The 19,899-nt window shown below is 37.5% G+C and overlaps 1 protein-coding gene across 1 annotated transcript in view; it reads left to right on the forward strand.

The window, feature by feature from the left end:
* spata20 (spermatogenesis associated 20) overlaps positions 1–17,816 on the forward strand; it is a 78,777-nt gene extending 60,961 nt beyond the window's left edge. Inside the window, exon 16 of the mRNA XM_056469858.1 lies at positions 17,203–17,816. Within this exon, the coding sequence (XP_056325833.1) occupies positions 17,203–17,373 (171 nt within the window). The 3' untranslated portion in view covers positions 17,374–17,816. The remainder of the gene's footprint in view (positions 1–17,202) is intronic.
* Positions 17,817–19,899: the final 2,083 nt, after the last annotated feature.

Raw genomic sequence — 19,899 nt, forward strand, 5'->3', positions numbered from 1 at the left:
TCCATGATTTTTTATAGTCATTTCTTTAGTTAGTTTAACCAAAAATAAAAATTTTGTTAATAACTCACCATCATGTCGTTCAAAACTTTGGAACACTGTTTAAGATGTTTTGGATGAAATCTGAGAGCTCCTTCATCCTCCATTGACAGAACCAGTTCCAAGACATTCAAAGGAACCAAAAACATTGTCAAAACAATCCATGTGACTGCAATCATATAAAGCTCCAAGAACATTTTTGTTCAACAAAAAAATTGTAAGACTTTTTTGCTTATATTTTATACCGTGTTCTAACAACACGTGGTGAGACAATAATCCAGTGACAGTCAATTTGTTTGTCCATACCAGATGCGAAATGACTATTACCATTCAGAAGCGCAGCATGGTGCATAGCACTTCAAACTATATGGTAAGGTTTGTAATCTGTTTAATACATATTAAACATGTCAGCCCTCTCGTTTTTCCCAGGATTCTCCTGTATTTTATTTTATTTAGGCATAAAAACACCTTTACTGCATTTGAAAGTACTACTCGGCCATTAGAAAAGTACTTTCTATACAGTATGACTGTGAGCAGTATGAATGGAATTTGGATGTACTACATCCACCATTTTGCCATGATCACGTAACCTACTCTCGTGAGTTATGTTGCTTCACTCCCATTCATGAATTCTCTCGTGGGGCACCATTGGATAGCGAGTTCTTGTCACCTACTGATTTTCGAATTCTGAATTCGGATGTACTACCCGGCTCACATACTGATTTTAGCGTACTATATAGTATGGAAGTATGTGGTTTCGGATGCAGCCTTGAAATAAATATAAAAACGGCAGGATTCCATTCCTTTGCATTACAGGCGTCATTGCCCCAATGCAATCCTCAAAACAGTGAGTTCATGTAGTGGTGCACTGTCAGACATACTCCATATTAATATATGTTTATTACCCTATAATTACCATATAAATAAATAGACACTGTTTCCCAAACAGATTCCGTTTCTGTACACACGATTTGAAGTGGAGCGAAAGGGGACACTCTGGGTTTTGGTTGCGTGTTTGAACAGACATACACATAATAATAATAATATCTAAACATGTCGATCTTGGTGGGTTTTCTGTTAAACAAAACAGAGTTTGTCTTAAATGAGCATAAAAAGTTAGGAAAGCAATTAAATGCTTTCATTATAGACGTGCATTCTTAAAGTGACGCCTGTTATTTAATGGAATCAATTGAAAAATCTACATGAGAGATTAATTCGCTGCTCCACAATCAGAATGGTTCAATTATACAGTGAAGAGAATGTTAATGAGAATTGATAACTTGATTCAATTTCTTTATAATAGCAATTAATTTCTAATGAATTTCTAATTTTCTAATGGATGCTTTTCATTCTATCATTTGTAAATAATTTAAAAACATATTACCGACCATTTCAATTGTTTATTTACAATGAAACAGCTCCAGATGAACATATTTAGAAAATTACCTGTATACCTTATTTTCACATCCCAATGTTGACAGGTATGCTCTTTAACATTATTAAAAGTACATGCTGAGTAACTGATATTTGTTGCATTGCATTGTTGAATCACAGTTCTAACATTCATTTTCAAACTATGTTTGCTGGTTATTTTATTTTCAAGATCTGAGGTAAACTATCTGCTTCTGATTTCAGTATGGCAATTAATGCTACACTAGTAGCATTTAACACAGAGTAATGCACATAATCAGCATCTGAAGTGAACATTGTCTTAGTAGTTTATGCTGTTGTTCAACTGTGACAAAAATAGGAACCAAATAGAAATTTTGCAGGTCACTGACGATGATGGTTAGGACAAAAACTAACCAGATCAGAGTATGTGGTTATACGGGCAATATGGCACTTGCATGTTGGACTGCTGAATCCAATGGCAATACATTGTACTGCCCATAATAAACACACACACTGACAAGCTGGAAAAGAAGACATAGGTGAACCAAAGTCTGTTTTGACAATGCATTTGTTTCCTTTTCTGGACTTTGAGTGTCTTGAGACTGCTGCTGTGTATGATGGAGCTCTCAGATTTCATCTAAAATATCTTGATTTATGTTCTGAAGTTGAACGAAGGTCTCAGGAGATGGGAACAGCATGAGGGTGAGTAATTAACAAAATTTTTTTGGGGGGGTTGGTGAGAGTGTGAAATAACCAGTATAAAGACTGGAACCTTTTAAGTGCTAATATTTGTAGTGTTTATCTGAGATGGGATTTAGTCAGTATAGCAGAGCATGGCCCTTTGGACCGCAAAGAATTCTTGCCTTGGTCTGATTACTGAGACAAATGTCTTGAATCCCTAACAAGGCCTTTGAGACATGACAAGAGCCAGAGAGGTCCCGAGGCAACCTAGCGAGAATGAAAGAGTACAAAGCAAAGGTTTTAAAAAGCCTTAGAAACTCCGAAACAACACAATGGTGGATTATGGTAGATCTTAGAAAATTGTTCTTTTTGCAGAGACGCTTGCACAACATACCAGCACATTGCAAGGATGAGAGAATTTCACATTTCTGGTTTTCTGCAGGAGATTGAGAGTCAGTGATTTCTCTTTATAATCATAATTAATGCCTGCTTATCTCCTGTCTCATATTCCCAAAGTCAGGTCACACATCATCATAATCACTCATGTCTAATGAACAATCTCTGCATCTTCTTCTTCAGGGAAGATGCTAAAGCACACCCACACATGCTCAGCAATGCTTGCAGTTCTGTTTGTCAGTTCCTGAAAGTAGTACCTGATAAGCTTAACTTGTAATATGACTTTTATATACAGCAAAGGCTGATTATTAATGTTATTTGTATGCTGGTGTGCTCCACATAGAAAAAAATATCATTTAGAAAATATAAGCATTCCAAACTTACAGTCTGCCAGTTTTGTTGGCTCCTGTCCAGAAACACAATAGCTCAGAGCATATGAGCACATCGGCACAGACCACAAAACAAATCTGAACTATTTCAATTATTGACTGAATGTCCTGTGAAGTGCTTTGAAATGTGCGTTTTTATTCGATGTTTGACATAATCTAAACTGAAACAGCAAGACAAGGTGAGACTCTTCCTCTTTTTCAAAAACAGCCAATAACATACTCATGTGACAGCCACATGCTACACTAGTAATAAAGAGTTTGACTCATACAGCTGTTTGCGTAATTCAAATGTACTGTGGTCTGTGCCAACTTGGATATAAGATCCGTTCTGGGCTGAAGCAGACTATACCTGCATGCTGTGGTAGTTCACATGACATTAACAGAAAAGTATCCCTATATAGTGGTATTAACCATGTAAACATGGGCGCTATGTTTAACTGACTGTATGCTGACTCTGTGTGTGATGTGTTTTGCCCCTCAGGGCTTGCCGTAAAGAGGTGCTGCACGTGTTTTAAAATGACTAATAAGGAGTTCATATCAACACCGTTTGGCTACCATTTATTATTTTTATGTCTTTCCAAGTTTTTAAGCAAACCCTCAATTTAAATGCTCTTTGAAATGTAAATAATGACTGATTTCAGCATTAGCATTAACGTCTTAAAGGGGGCATGACATCAAATACTATCGAGCATTTCATTGGCAAGAAGATTTAATGAGAACTGTCATCAAAAAATATTGAAATCCTGGAAGTGACCAACCTAAAACTTTGAAATATTTTCTAAATGCGAGATTTGTCACTGTTTGGAAGCACACTAGATTAAAACTAACCTTAGATTACCTTAAAACTAGCATATTTATATTAACATCTAAAAATAACCTATAATATTTTCATTGAAATGAGATCATGAGATTAAATACTGTACTGTTTTTTTTCGGACACATTGGGCTCGATTTTAACAATCTAGGCGCAAAGTCTAAAACAAAGGGCGCAAAAGCATTAAGGGCATGTCTGAATCCACTTTTGCTATTTTAAGGATGGAAAAATACAGTTTGCGCCCCGGCGCATGGTCTAACAGGGTTGTGCTTATTCTCTTGATGAGTTATGGGTGTGTTTTGAGCATAAAATGCAATAAACCAATCAAGACCAACCAGTCTTATCTCCCATTCCCTTTAAGAGTCAGTTGCGTCGTGCTATCGTGCATTTGCTATTTACATGACAGACTTTATAAGTGGAAGAACTGAATGCTTCACTAGCGAGAAAACAGTTAAACAAACCATCTGCAGCAAGAATAAAGAATGAGCCTCCTCCATTTGGCCTCTTTACATTCTCTTCATTTTACTTTTACTCTTTATTTTACTGCTTTACTTTTGTGGATAAGGAAACTGTGTTGTATGCACTCCACTGAAGACAACCGTTAGCCAACATATTTAATTTAGTTTGTTAAGCGCAAAGATTTGTTCCAAAAATATTTCTACTGTAAATTCAGTTCTAATTTCTAGCAAATGAATATATGAATATATGAGTTATATCCAAACACACGTCCTATTCTTTTGCCCTACATGGTGATGCATACGTCTCAAAAACCCAACAGATGTACAAATCAAAACCTGTTTTTATTAAAACAAATATAAATATGCATATAATAAATACTACTACTAATAATAATAACATTACACAAATGCAAATTGTCATGAATAATCTGAAAAAAGCCCCCTGACATGAAGGTATGGAGGCAGTGGTTTTTATATTTATGTAGAAAATAAGATTTTTTGTTAATAATTAATCTTCTAAAGATATCTGTGTATTTCTGTACATCCTGTGGGTCTTAAACAATGTGTAAGCATTTGGACCTGCATAAGTGCATAACTAACACGATCTACGCTGGACTTTAGACCAGTTTTCAGTCAATGGTGTGGTCAATTTCAGTTCTTCAAAATAACAATGCGTCAACAATGCACCTTAACACACCTCATTTCAAGACCAGCACACCCATGAGTTCACAAAGTGGCACAAATGGATTTGCTATTTAAACAATGTGGTGAAAACCTTGAAAATTAGAGCTGTGCTGGTCTGAAAATAGCAACAAATTGCGACATGCATGTCTTGCTTCTTATTGCGCCGGGTGTATGATAGGGCCCAGTGTTACATTTTGCATTTCCTCATTTAACAGATACTTTTATCCAAAGTGACTTACAGTGCAAGTGAGAAAAAAAAAGCACTTGAAAAGATCCTCTTTGATGTAATTTTTTTAACATAAAAATGCGCAATATGTTTTGGAAGAATGTAATCATATGTTTGGGGTTCTGGAATTCTATATTATTCAGGCATGCAGGGAAATATATAAGAGCTGTTTTGTTCTAAATTAATATGCAACCGACAATATGCAACGTTTTCTATCTACCCTAATTGTGGTTAATAAGCGCAATTGCCTGGTACAAACAAAGCAGATCACACTTTTTTTTTTATCTCCACAAATGTCCATGTCCCACTAACAGGCATGCTGTGTGTACTGGGTCACTCACACGAAGTTGCGTATGTGTGATTTCAGGCGACAAAAATGTTTTTAAATTCTACCACACACAGTTTTAGACACATTGTTTTAAGGTCTGAAATTTAGTGCTGATTTAAAGAAACTTATTAAATGTTCATTTTAAAGTCTCGTTATGTCTATTTGTGTGGCCCTTACAACTTGAGCTAATAGTGTCTGTGTCACCAGCTCTCTGCATTTCACAGACACTAGACATCATCAAAATATTAAATAACCTTAGATGTGGTCAACCAAGAGAACGATGAAGCCTGAAGGGATGCGACGTCTCTTTGTCCATCTTCTTTAAATCAACTGGACTCAGATGAAACAAGGTCTTTGTCTGTGCTAATCAGCATCATGAGGAGAAAGCCTTTAGTCTGTCTCATTTCCTCAGAAGCCATTTCTCTTCTGAGATGCTCTGAAGTAGGGGTAAAAAGTCTTCGAAAAGCATCTAGAAATAATTGAAATCAATGTAATTTGACCCTATTAGTTTAGTATGGATAGCACTTCCCAAATCAATCCTTTTAACTGGTAGTTCTTTGTGAAAGGCTTAATAATACCCTCTTGCGTTCATTCTGAAGAGCACTGCATAATGTTATGAACAGTACTTTCATTTCCTTTCACTTTCCCCTACTAAGTTGAGAACTTAATGATTCGATTACCTGAAATCACCCTGGAAAAACCTCAGAGAGTGAGACTTTTAGCCTAAGAATACAGTCAGACAATTAAAATACCTTGCAAGTCTTTCATCCTCCTTATAAGAGTATTTCCACAGGTATTCCACCTCATGGGAAATTGTCACTTTAGAGTTTGTTCGCCACCGGATGAATCCCTGACAAGCTTTAATGAGCAACCCAAGAGAGAACAGAGCACTTAATAGGAAATGGGCTTCAGACAGACATGTATTTTCGGCTAGCTTAGCCTTTTTTTAAAAATGCCGCAGTCTGATTTATGCTTGCCTTTTGTGTTGCCCAGTTGGGATTTTTGGACATCTTGTCAGAGTCAGAGTAAAAGATGCTTTGGACATCTTGCGAGCTGATGTTGATGGTATGCGGAGACCTCAACATTGCAGGAGTAGTCAACCCTTAACATCATTAAATCCTCCGCTGGATTATGGAGCCTCAGACCAGAAGAGCAGAGTCTGCAGAGGTCATGCGGTTGATCAGATGAAATAGTAAAGAAGAAAATGTTCTCTGCTTAGGTGCTTGGCCTTTTCACACTTTTCTTGCTCACTTTGAGTTGTGGGAATGCTGGAAATAGAAGCTTATTTCTGTTGCATTGCTTTGTTGAATGTGGCCCTGAGTTTGTGAAGGTCTTCAGCCTAAACATTTATGATTCTTTCTGAAAATACAGTTTTTACACTGTTTATATACATTACAGTCGTAAATTTTGATTGTATGGTGAGTATTAGTAATATTACATTTTTATACAGCTTTCACCCTCTATCCTGTAATTTTATAGACCATTTTGAGGGATGTAAACAATAACAATGGTCCTAACTTATTTCCTTTTTCACATTTTAAATTTCCATAGCCTACAAGAATCTAAAAAGGTCCACATATTGATAAATACTGTTTGGTAGCTGTTTTATTGTTAACTCATGATTGTATCACCTTTTGTTATAGTTATGAAATGGTATAACAACAAGCAGGAAATCTTTATGGACCAGTGACATCGCCACATTGAAATGGTGTATACAGTTTCCACCTCTTCTTATTGATGGACATAAATATCATGTGATGATTTTATAAATAGGTCTTTGAGAAGATTCGTAAAAATAATGCATAAGGTAGTAGTGTAGTAATAGTAGTAGTAGTACTGATACTTTTTTTAAAAATCTATTATAATTTTTAAATATATATATATATATATATATATATATATATATATATATATATATATATGGGGTGACACTGTGGCTCAGTGGTTAGCACTGTCACCTCACAGTAAGAAGGTCGCTGGTAGAAATCCCGGCTGGGTCAGTTGGCACTTCTGTCATGAGTATGCATTTGTTCTTTCCGTGTTGGTGTGAGTAAGAATTTTGTTTATTTGTCAGCGTTTACCAGTAAAATAATAATAATAATAATAATTCCTTACATTTATATAGCGCTTTTCTGGGCACTCTAAGTGCTTTACACGTTGGGGTGAATCTCCTCATCCACCACCAGTGTGCAGCATCCACCTGGATGACGCGACGACAGCCATTTTGCGCCAGACCGCACACCACACACCAGCTGATTGGTGGAGAGGAGACCGAGTGATTAAGCCAATTATGATAAGGGGATGGTTAGGAGGCCATGATGGACAGAGGCCTGTGGGCAGATTTGGCCAGGATGCTGGGGTTAAACCCCTACTCTTTTACGAAAGACATTCTGGGATTTATAAAGGACCTCGTTTTAACATCTCATACGAAAGATGGCGCTCACTGAGCAGAATAGAGTCCCAGTTACTATACTGGGGCATTAGGACCCACACAGTCCGCAGGTTGGGCAACCCCTGCTGGCCTCACTAACACCACTTCTGACAGCAACCTTGCTTTCCCATGTGGTCTCCCATCCAGGTACTGACTGGGCGCAGCCCTGCTTAGCTTCAGTGGGTGACCATGTGAGAGTTGAAAAGAGCTAGCTGCCGGATAAAGATTAATTAACAATCAGTTTATTCTTTTTTGTTAAAAAAAGAGGATTTAGTCTCTAATTAATGTCATTTATTAATTTTGTCAATTCCACTGCTAAAAAAAGTTAGCCTTGATTATTTAATCCACAATTTAATTTAATTACATTTTATTTAAATTTATTTGAATAAAATGTGCTTTTTTCATAAACTGTAATTGGTCACACTTTACAATAAAGATCTCTTCATTTTAGTTCATATATTTATGATCATGAACTAAGAGTGAACAGCCTTGCAGATCACTGGAAAACTTGCCCTAGGACTACAATTCTGTCACTGAAATGAACTACAAATCCTATCATTCCTTGCACTCACACACCTGGCCCTTATTCCCCTTGATTGCAAACACACAGCTGAAGCTTTAAAATATATATATTAATAAAACTAATGCAATCTGCACTCCGAAAAAAAAGTACAAAGACTGTCACCTGCTGGTGGTTCAAAGAGAAAATGTATTCTTATGGACTTTTTAGATATAAACGCTTTAGTACAATTTGTGTATGATAATAGACATGCTCAATATTCAACGTTTTTTAAAGGAATAATAATTTATGCAGTCATGGACATGGATGGCTAATATGATGGTGATTTGATGCTTCACAAAAGTTGCAGACACCTTTACCAACATCAAAATGCTTTTATGATGCAAAATTAATTTAAACATCCAGTTATTCTTTACATTAAGAAACCGGCTACTATAATAAAGAAAATCCGCTCTAACTGTAAAAGTAAATAAATTGCTAAATACTGTTGACAGATATAAATTGTAAAGCCTGTAGCCCACAACAAATGTGGAAAGTTATTGCGTATCATATTTAACAAACCGTTTCCTATTAATTTTATGTAATTCATGGATAATTGAATGTTAATCAGATAATGTCATTACACTGATGTGCCGTCAGCCAATTGTTGCATTGCTGATCATGATTTCGTGGATCGATTGATCTGTCCTTCACAACTTGTGCAGAGATCTCAGATCAGTCCATCCAGACATTTTAATCTGATTCGCGAACTTCTTTGAAGAACCAAATTAGCCAGAGATCAGTTATTAAGATTAAAAGATCCAGGATCTGCAAAACCATCTTAGATCATTTAAGAGAGGTATGAAGGACGGACCCCAGATCATTTGCCCTCTTTTGACTACGCTCTTGGATTTCCTTAGTGGTGGGCAAAGCGAGGCTTTATGAAACACTGAAACAGTCAAAGCAAATGTGTCGAAGCTTCGAAACGTTTTGAAACCCCACTTTACAGTGACACCTAGTGGTCATTTTTTATGTATTGCACTGGAACAGCTTCAGCAAAGAAACATTTCAGCAAATAGAGGTATTAAACCCCACATTGTAGAGTTGAAGCTTCTAGTGGAGCGGTGATAGTTACTGACTAGCATGCAGGGATAATGGATTCGAACCCAGGGAGATGCAGCCATACATGTTAGGTTTGAAATGCTCTGTTTTTGTAACGTGTTTTGTTTTAACATTGGTCTGACATCCGAATAATTCACTTTGTGAATAAATATGTCTTGTTTTGGTCATAAAACAGGGTTGTTGCTAGATCAGATACAGTTGCGGCTGGAAGTTAACGAGAGTTATTTAGATTATTCATTAAATTTTCCATTTATTGTATTTTATTAACGTCTACCCCAACCCTAAACCCAACCATCACAGTACTGAAAAAATATTAATTATTGTTACACAGTGTTACAACAATGATGCTATATTGATGGTGTATCCGCAGCTGTATCCTATCTAAACTACACCATAATGATGAATAAGTACTGTAATAAAGGTTATTTATTATTAAGTCTTTGTAACATGAACTATAAATGAATCTTATTGTAAACTGCTACCATTTAAATTTTCTGACTCAGAGCATTTAGATGTATGAGCAACATCCAATGCATTTAGTTTTCTTCAACAGATTAGACGGACAAAAGATTACACAACGATTTATATGTTTAATCAAAGCACAAAAAATTCCCATTGGCTGTTTTTTTTTTCCATTCAGTCTGTCGGAGAAACACTGACAATCTTTTACAGTCCACATACAGTGGCCTTTACCTTTGAGGGATGTAGACGAAGACACCAGAATCAATGAGGTCACGACGCTCCGTTCCTCTCTTACCAAGAAATAAACTTACAGCAGATAATTAAATGACTAATGACTGTGTGCTCCTCTGACAGCCTCAAGCTCTCTAGAGAGCTTCCATCTTGCCAGGAGAAGCAGCTGATGAAATTCCCCAGACTAATCAACTGTTTGTGTGTGTGTGTCTGATTTTTGTGTGTTTATGTAGGTGAGAGTAGCAGGTAGGAGCTGACAGTCTATCGCTGTATGCTAGCTGGAAAGGAATCATTGCTTAGCTCATGGGAATTGGTGAATCAGAAAAGAGAGGGGTAAGAGATGAGTTTGCACGCGGAAGGGTTTGCACAAAACACAAACGCTGAGATGTATTCCAAACATCGGTAGAGCTGGCAGCTAGAGACCGACCAAAATACTGGACTAATGCAAAGGATGTGAGACGGCAAATAGCAGATATATAAGATAAATAACACAGTGTTCAGAATTGTTCAGTTGGTGTTCACAATGCAATCTAATGTAGTGCCACTATTTTAGGAAAAAAAGACATGTTCTCTGACAGTTTTTGCAGAGTTTTTTATTTCTTTTTCAGAGGAAAGGTGTAACAAGTAAAGCTTAGAATGTACCATATCCGGGTTTCCATCTTAACATGGAGATTGTATTGGACATACAAGAATAACTCATGTTTTTTGCTTAAAGGTGCGTAAGTTTGTAAGTTTAACATCCAGTGGTTGAACTAGGTATTACATTCCAGGATCAACACAAATGCAAGTGCAGGTTGCCAGATTGAGAAGCGAGTCTGATGACCGAGCCTAAAGGATGATTTAAATCATGTTCTAAATTAAAAAGCAATGACACGTGATAGAAGGAATATTTTCCATATTAATTACATAGTTTTTGTTCTAACCAACACCTCAAATTGACATATTAGAAACAGCTTCTATTTCTTGCAGCTGAACAACTGGATAAACTCACCTCAAGTACACCTCATGTGCTTTATTCAGTGTTGAATGCTAATAATGTGAGTTTGAATGCCATTTTACATGACATTTATTGCCATACACTTAAAGCAGCAGCAGATGGAAAACACTATAGCAAACAGAAAACACATTTTCAAAGCAGAATATCTGACTTAAGCATTGATAATCCAGGTAAACTATAATCTTCACTTGGCATGTTTCTTAAACATGTTGTGGTATTTTTATGCTTTAGATGAGTTAAAAACTTACACACAGCACCTTTAAAGGTGAAGACTTCACTCAGCGTCTATTCTGGACAATTCCTCTTACTGTAAAAGACATTCTACTGTCCTGCTTTTAATGACTGCAGAAGGCTTTTTTTTACGAAATTAACTCTCTTAAGAACATTTTTAGCAACTTGTCATCAGTAAAAAAAAATATATATATATATAGAATTTTTATTAACACTAAAAATCTTATTTAATTTATGTATTCATTTGCTTGTTGTTTTTAATTGTATATTTATTAAGAAAATGTTCTTGCCATGAAAATAGTCTTTGTTGCAGACATGGCATTAAATACAAACTCATCATCATCATCATGTTAATGTGAAATGAATCTTTTCAAAGTGCTCCAAAATGGAAAGAAACAACCCCAAATACAAACTAGGTGCACTTCCATCAAGTTGTTTGAGTTGTCAGATAGACACCATTGACAGAAATACCAATCCGATCTTACAAGGAAACATACGTATTGTCAGAAAAGTGGCTAATTTGTACAAATTCATGTGATTTAAAGGTGTAGTAGGTGATTGTCTTCAGAAACATTTTTGTTGTGGTGGTTGAAAGTATCTTCACATTCCAATAGTAATGATAAAAGTAAATGATCTAAATATATTTATATGTATTTTTATATTCTGGGTAAATAATAAGACAAAAAAAAAGTTCGTTCATTCATTCATTCATTTTCTTTTCGGCTTAGTCCCTTATCCAGCATATGTTTTACGCAGCAGATGTTATGAATTGAGTTGCATTGGAAATACATGAACAGTCAAGTTTGATCCCATTCTGTCAGAATTTGTTTATCAAATGCGATTTCATCTACCATTATTCACATTGACTCCTTTTAATGACAGTCACCAAGCATCTCAATCAAGCCTAAAAGTGGATTATTTTTTCTTCTAAATTTGACGTCACTTGTTTCTTATGCAATTCCTCCAAATGTGGATTTAAACAGAGTGATGGAAGTATTGCTTACAGTACCTGACTTGAATTTAGAGCAGATTTGAAAACATTGAGACAAATGCAGTGCTCAACATATATAAGTACACACCTGACAAATCTCTCTTTTAAACTCATATTTTTAATAGGAAGTTATACAATATTATATTTGTGCATATACATTAGATTAGTCAGGACTGAAGCCAAATCTGGAGCTTATCTAACAAAATAACGTACGATAATGGTCCAAAAACTAGTACACCCAAATTTATGTTATAGAAAAATATTAAATACAAAATATAAAAAAGAGGAAGTTTAAAATCAAGAGAAACAAAACAATTCTACAAATTTAGTCGAAATTTTTGCAATATTTTGCTTAAATTTAATTGTATTATCTTTCAATTTGTAAATATGTTTGGTGACTAAAATATAATTTTATAAATATATCTGTTTAATAAATCTGTTTTGTTTAAATGCACCAAAATACATTGCCTTTATTCACAGAGAAATGGATAAAATATTCATTTTCAAAATGGGGTCTACTCAATTATGCTGAGCACTGTACATGTAAATATGTTGTGAATACCATAAAATTATTGTTTTGTGTTTGCATTAAACACAACTGACTCCTGGAATTCCATAGCAGTGTTCTGACATTTTCATATTTGTGATATTCTCAGGTTTTATTGAACAAAGTAATGTTACAGCATTAAAATACTTGTTTATTTCAACTACTTATTTTAACTAACCACTGAAAAGAGATATGTTTTTTACATTTGAAATGTTGCTTTTCACAGGTTGCCATGTCCACTTATTTTTTTAATGCACAAATGTCTTTTTTCTTGTCATAATTCCCCTGTAGTCCCTTGTCTTAAAGATATAGTTCACCCCAAAATGAAACTTTACTCACTACTTACTCCCAATCAAGTGGTTCCAAACCTTGATGAGTCTCTTTCATCTGCAGAATGCAAAAGATGACATTTAGGGTGCTTTCACACTAGCACTTTTGGCACCTGGGTTCGTTTGATGTCAAAGTACGGTTTAGCTAGTGTGAATGTGTCTTCTGTACTCGTGTGCGCAAGCGTGAACCATACCCGAGTCTGCCTGAAAGAGGTGGTCTGGGATACGGTTTGTGCGAACTCTGGTAAGGTTCACTTCTGATATGAATGCAATTGTACCAACTAAAAGTAGTGAAGCGCCAACTGTACAACATACTTTAGTTTTCATAATGTTCATTCATGCGTGTATGTCTGTGTATCACTTACCTTGGTGACAAGCGGGACTGACCCAGTGCAAACAGTGATAATGTCTGCTTGTCTCCTCCAAAAATGACTTCTGAAGATTGAGATTGACGCAAGTGGCTCTCTGTATTTTGGTTTTGGTAACAAAACCAAAAGATTCAGTAAAAGCAGAATGACCGTGATATGCGGATGTCTCCATTTTGGTGCTTTGCTTTCGAGGCCAAAACAGGAGCTTGATGATGCAAGCGTACTGGGGTTCAGAAGGAAAAAAGATGGTGTAAACACAAACCAGCTGAGAAGGTTACAAGGGGGGGCAATCGAACTTGGGTTCGGTCCAGGCAATGGAACCAAGTGTGAAAGCACCCTTAGAAGAAAGCTATAAACCATTGACATCTATAGTTACATATGGGAATCAATAGCTACAGGTGTCCAACTTTTTCCAAAATATCTTCTTTTGTGTTTAACAGAAGAACGAAACTCTTTAAGGTTTAATCATTTAATTTTGGGGAGAACTATCCCTTTAACCTTGTGGTAAAACTGATTTATTGTTGTTTTAAACAAGCGAGGGTGATAAGCACAAACTTTCACGAGATGAACTGCGAGAAAGTCCAGTGTTTTCCTAACCCCGGGCCTCATGCATCTTTTCACTCTCTGTTTTGTCTGCTTGTCATTTTTTATATGTTGCCTCAGTGGACTGTCAGAGTTCCTCGAGTCAGTCTGAAGACAGCCCGTGTGAGGTCACGACAAATATGACAGAAAGCCTTGCCAGGATGCTAGCAGAAAAGTAATGATGCGGAATTGTCTCAGCCCCTGAGATGCAATAAAGGGAAGCTCCTCGCAAACAGACAGTAACAATATATTGCGCTTAGAAGTCCAGGGACAGGTTTGGCTGAGTTGAGTTGTTAACCATGCCTGTCAAAAATCACACTCAACGTGTCAAGACCAAAAAGCAGAGAAAAAAGTCTGGCGCTTATATACCTGGAATGTCCTCCAAAAGCCAGGTCTTAGCCAAACCTTGAAAGCGGCCCTACGGTTTAACCTCTGTCACATGCACGAGTCCTTTCCTCTTGGATTTCACTGAGCTTTGGGCTTCTCGCTGAGGAAAAGTAGATTTAGTCTTTTATCCTTTCTCCCTTCGGTAACTCTTGGCCACTGGGCAGCTCAGGCTCTCTCTGCTGTCTCTCATCCCGCTGTTGTATTGTTGAGTTAAAGGTTTTTTCTCTCAGCCCCCCCGACTGGACTTGGCCTGATTGAGTTATTTCAGACTTTGCCCCCTGTGAGAGAGGTGAAGGAGCGGGAGGGGTGTGATGCTACCGTCTGTGTGGATCAATAGCATTGAATTATTAAGACACAGGCTTTATTGCACATCGCTATAATGGATTTTTTGTTAAAATTACAAAAGGAAAGGCAAGAAATGCAGTACTAATAATTGGACTGATGGTGATGGATGATAGCGTGTGATTTCCTCAAAACTGAGTATGTCTGTTTTGTTTATTAAGGAAGGTGCTGTTACTAATGGGATGATTTTTTTCCATCACTGTTTGCACTATAATATGGGAGAAGTTCTATGTGAAGTGTCAATTCAAGTGTCCCTACAAAATCTGTCAAAATAAATGTTTAGTTTGACTTGTGTAAAGAAAAAGATTCATATTGTAGAGTAAAATGTAAACTCACACTCACTGGCCACTTTATTAGGTACACCTGTCCAGCTGCTCGTTAACGCAAATTTCTAATCAGCCAAATCACATGGCTGCATTTAGGCATGTAGACATGGTCAAGACCATCTGCTGCAGTTCAAACCGAGCATCAGAATTGGGAAAAAAGGGTGATTTAAGTGACTTTGAACGTGACATGGTTGTTGGTGCCAGACGGGCTGGTCTGAGTATTTAAGAAACTGCTGATCTACTGGGATTTTCATGCACAACCATTTCTAGGGTTTACGGAGAATGGTCCGACAAAGAGGAAATATACAGTGAGTGGCAGTTCTATGGGTGCAAATGCCTTGTTGATGCCAGAGGTCTGAGGAGAATGGCCAGACTGGTTCGAGCTGATAGAAAGACAACAGTAACTCAAATAACCACTTGTTACAACCGAGGTATGCAGAAGAGCATCTCTGAATGCACAACACATTGAACCTTGAGGCGGATGGGCTACGGCAGCAGAAGACCACACCGGGTGCCACTCCTGTCAGCAGGAACAGGAAACTGAGGCTACAATTCACACAGGCTCATCAAAATTGGACAATTGAGATTGGAAAAATGTTGCCTGGTTTGATGAGTCTTGATTTCTGGTGACATTTGGATCGTGGGGACAGAATTTGGCATCAACAACATGAAGGCATGAATCAATCCTGCCTTCTATCAACGTTTCAGGGCTGGTGGTGTAATGGTGTGGAGGTATTTTCTTGGCAGACTTTGGGCCCATTAGTACCAATTGAGCATCGTGTCAACACCACAGCCTACCTGAGTATCGTTGCTGTCCATGTCCATCCTTTTATGACCACAGTGTACCCATCCTCTGATGGCTACTTCCAGCAGGATAACACGCCATATCATACAGCGTGAAACATCTCAGACTGGTTTCTTGAACACGACAATGAGTTCACTGTACTCAAATGGCCTCCACAGTCACCATAACTCAATCTAATAGAGCACCTTTGGGATGTGGTGGAACGGAAGATTCGCATCATGGATGTGCAGTCAACAAATCTGCAGCACCTGCATGATGCTATCTTGTCAATATGAACCAAAATCTTTGAGGAATATTTCCAGTGTCTTGTTGAATCTGTGCCACAAAGGATTAAGGCAGTTCTGAAGGCAAAAGGGGGTCCAACCCAGTACTAGTAAGGTGTACCTAATAAAGTGGTCAGTGGGTGTATTGTAATGATACATCCTAATGATGATGATTATTATTATTATTATTATTATTATTATTATTATTATTATTATTATTATTGTATTTTTTGTTAAATGTAATGTTTCATATATTAGCATTAAATAAAAAAAGCTTAAAATCTACAATCAATCAATCATTCAATAAATAAATAAAATGACTTCAAATTCTGACTTGACCCAAAATTCCTAAGGCAATTAGCCATTTTTTTTAATATAATGCATTTCAAAGTATTATGTATTAATTCTTAATAATTGGATTTGAACTTAGCTTGAAAAGGCATTTGAATGGCTAAAATTTCCAAGATGATTCGTAACTGCACCATACGTGTGCTTAGGATTGTGTTAGTAGTGAGATATAAAAATGTTTTTTTTATGCTTAGGATTTGAAGATGCGAATATGACCAAGGTCAGGGTCGTCTCACCCCACAGCAGCTCCTTTGTCCTCGGGTCATGAAAATAGAGCACCCAGATATAAACAAAAACCATAGAAATGAACCATGAATGGGACTGTCACTATAATCGCGCTGCCCTGTACTTTATTGAGGGTTATTACTTGCCAAGAAAGCATATGGAGTCCTTTGGGTCATAAATTTTGTATTAGACTAAAACTATATGACTCCCGCTACCACCATTTCAGCTAAATTGTCATCAGAGTGACAGTTATGACTCTCTCTCACTCCCTCTTTTCTTCCCTTCCCCCTCTTTTTATTCGTTTTTCTTCAGGTCCTGATGTTGGCAGATGGCAGCACAGAGGGTTTCCTTTACGATAAGCTTCCCATTCTCTCCACCCTGGTTCCTCAGGATGGCAAAGCAACCGCGTATGTGTGCGAAAACTTTGTCTGTGCCCTTCCAGTCACCTGCCCGCAGGAACTGAGGAGAGTACTCATGGAGTGAGCTCTGCTGTCACACCACACAAACATCCCACCACTACATATCTCACATTATTACACCAGTAGCCAACCGCAGTGGTCACCGAATAAAAAATGCACTGTAAGAAGTTATACAGTGGCAAGGCAAACCTTTAGTGGTTGCTCTAGTTGTGATGCTGGGCCTCGGTCCTACTTAAAACACAAGATTGTAGTCTGGGGAGAGGAGAGTACAATGACATCTTTATGTGAGGAGGAACGCTGAGACTAAAGCTTTTATAGGTTTGTCTCATGGGCTCTTGATCTATGATGACAATCAAGCATGCTTCTTTACTACCTATCTATGCAGTGCAGCTGATGAGCCCTGGAAATGCAACTATCTACTAGATTTAGCGGAATGAGACATACAATGTATGTACTGTGCACTACAGTTCAGACTCAGTGGAATGTAATAAATGCTCATGGAGTAAACTGTTGTGATGTGGTTTATCTGTGCAGTGCTTTAAAGGGATACAGTAGTTCACCTAAGAATGAAAATTCTGTCACTAATTACTCAACGTCATCTCATTCTTTCATTTTCCAAACACAGATTAAGATATTAAGCTGAATTTTGAGAGCTCTCTGATTCTCTATAGACAGTAATGGTCCCAACACAAAGAGGAAAAGGGTAGCAAAAACATTACCAAAACAGTCCATGTGTCTCTGCAGTTCAATTGGAATATTACGACACTACGAGAATACGTTTGTGCACACATAAAACAAAAAATAACAATTTTATTCGACAGTCCTTCTCAGTGTCAGTATAGGGCGCAGTTTTGGCATTCATTTCTAGAGATGCAGTTATTACAAGCAATTGTTAAGCGTCGTATGTAGGATTGAAGCACAGGTACAGTAGGTTGCCAGATTGATGACACAGGAGCAAGCCAAAAGCGAAATTAAGTATTCACATGAATAGATTACATGAAAAGTCAATGCAGATGCAGGAACAGAGGTGAAATTGAAATGAGATAAACAATGCATTTAGTGCGACTGGAAAATTCGAATAATTTAGCTCAAGCGGAAAATTCGCTGAGATGATAAACATCCTGTGAGTAAACTAGAAGTGATGCAGTGGTGTGAACCCAGCATTACACTTTAAACTGCTCAGCTAATGGTAACGTTTTTAATATTTGTATCATTTGCAAATTAAAAATCACCTCACATGGATTTTATAACTCTGAATCTGCATCTCATTTTCCGCCAAACCATTTTGCATTTAATAGACGTATAATAGTTGACTAAACAAAGAAGGTTTGGCTAAATCCAACCTAAATTTGGGATGGCCGAAAAATATCGTCTAATGCTTCGTTCACACCAGACGCGGAAGAAGCATCAAGCGCGAGTGATTTACATGTTAAGCCAATGCAAAGATGCAAATAGACATCCTGTGGTACAATACGCGCGAATGAGGTGGTGCGAATAACGCGATTCGTGCAAATGAAGCGGCGCAAGTTGTGCGCTTTGCGCGATTGACGCAAGAATGGCTCGGGTTGGAAAATCTGAAATTTAGCTGACATTCGCGCCACGTTAACCAATCAGGAGCTTTCTTTTGTAGGGGTGTGACTGAGGAAAAATCCTCGTGCCGACACCGGACAACAGTTTATCAAACTGGGCTCGATTCAGTCGGAAGCACCGCTGAAAGCTTCCATCGTCCAGGTATAGTTTCTGGAAGAGTTTATGAACTCACAGGGCTGGGTGCACCTCTGAATGGATATACTGGACTCAGACACGGCTCCAAACGAACCGACGCTGTTTTTCAGCCTTCATAGCGCACACAAATACAGCTATTTTCTCAATAAAGTCAATGCTAGCCATTTTGGCAACAAAGCTAGAGTCACCAGAAGCCCCACCCATGATGCGAATACATGCAAAATGTTTCGAGTCTGGTGTGAACACAGCATAAGAATTGGCCAAAACTAAACTCTAGTCATCAGATAAACAGATTAGACAGACTTCACGTGTGTTGATGAGTTATTCTTAGACGTCTATTAGATTTTCACCGCGAGCCCAAAATCAGCCCTGTTTTAGCCAATCTGTCACTGCTTAGATGTCCATTAGACTTCTTTTAAACACATAAAATGCTTGCTGGGTTCAGAGGCTGCTAGTGTCCCACGGAGGTCACATTTTTGGCCAGGCCCACAAGCAAGATTCTTCCATTTGTTTACCCCTAGCACATCCTAATGAAATTTGATTCTTCTAAATTGCATCTTAGTCTACGATTCAGAAGGTGTCATCATCACACAGATCCATTGCACTGGAGACAGTAAATTTCCCACAGCAAGATTTGTAAATATTGCTGAAATCGCACATTCTGCTGGCTTTACAGGGATCAGTGCAGTGTAAACATTTAATGCAAACCAAACTGCGGAAGTCCCAAAGAGAGATTTAGAAATTGTAGCAATGCAGTCATGCTGAGTGAACGGGTCTAATTATAAGGATGCTCAGATCTGCAGAGAGGGAACACCACTGTTTAACTTGGTAGATTTTCTTGAGAGCTGCTGAGGGATGTGTCTGT

This window comes from Danio aesculapii, chromosome 12, assembly GCF_903798145.1.
Source record: "Danio aesculapii chromosome 12, fDanAes4.1, whole genome shotgun sequence".
Classification (NCBI taxonomy): domain Eukaryota; kingdom Metazoa; phylum Chordata; class Actinopteri; order Cypriniformes; family Danionidae; genus Danio; species Danio aesculapii.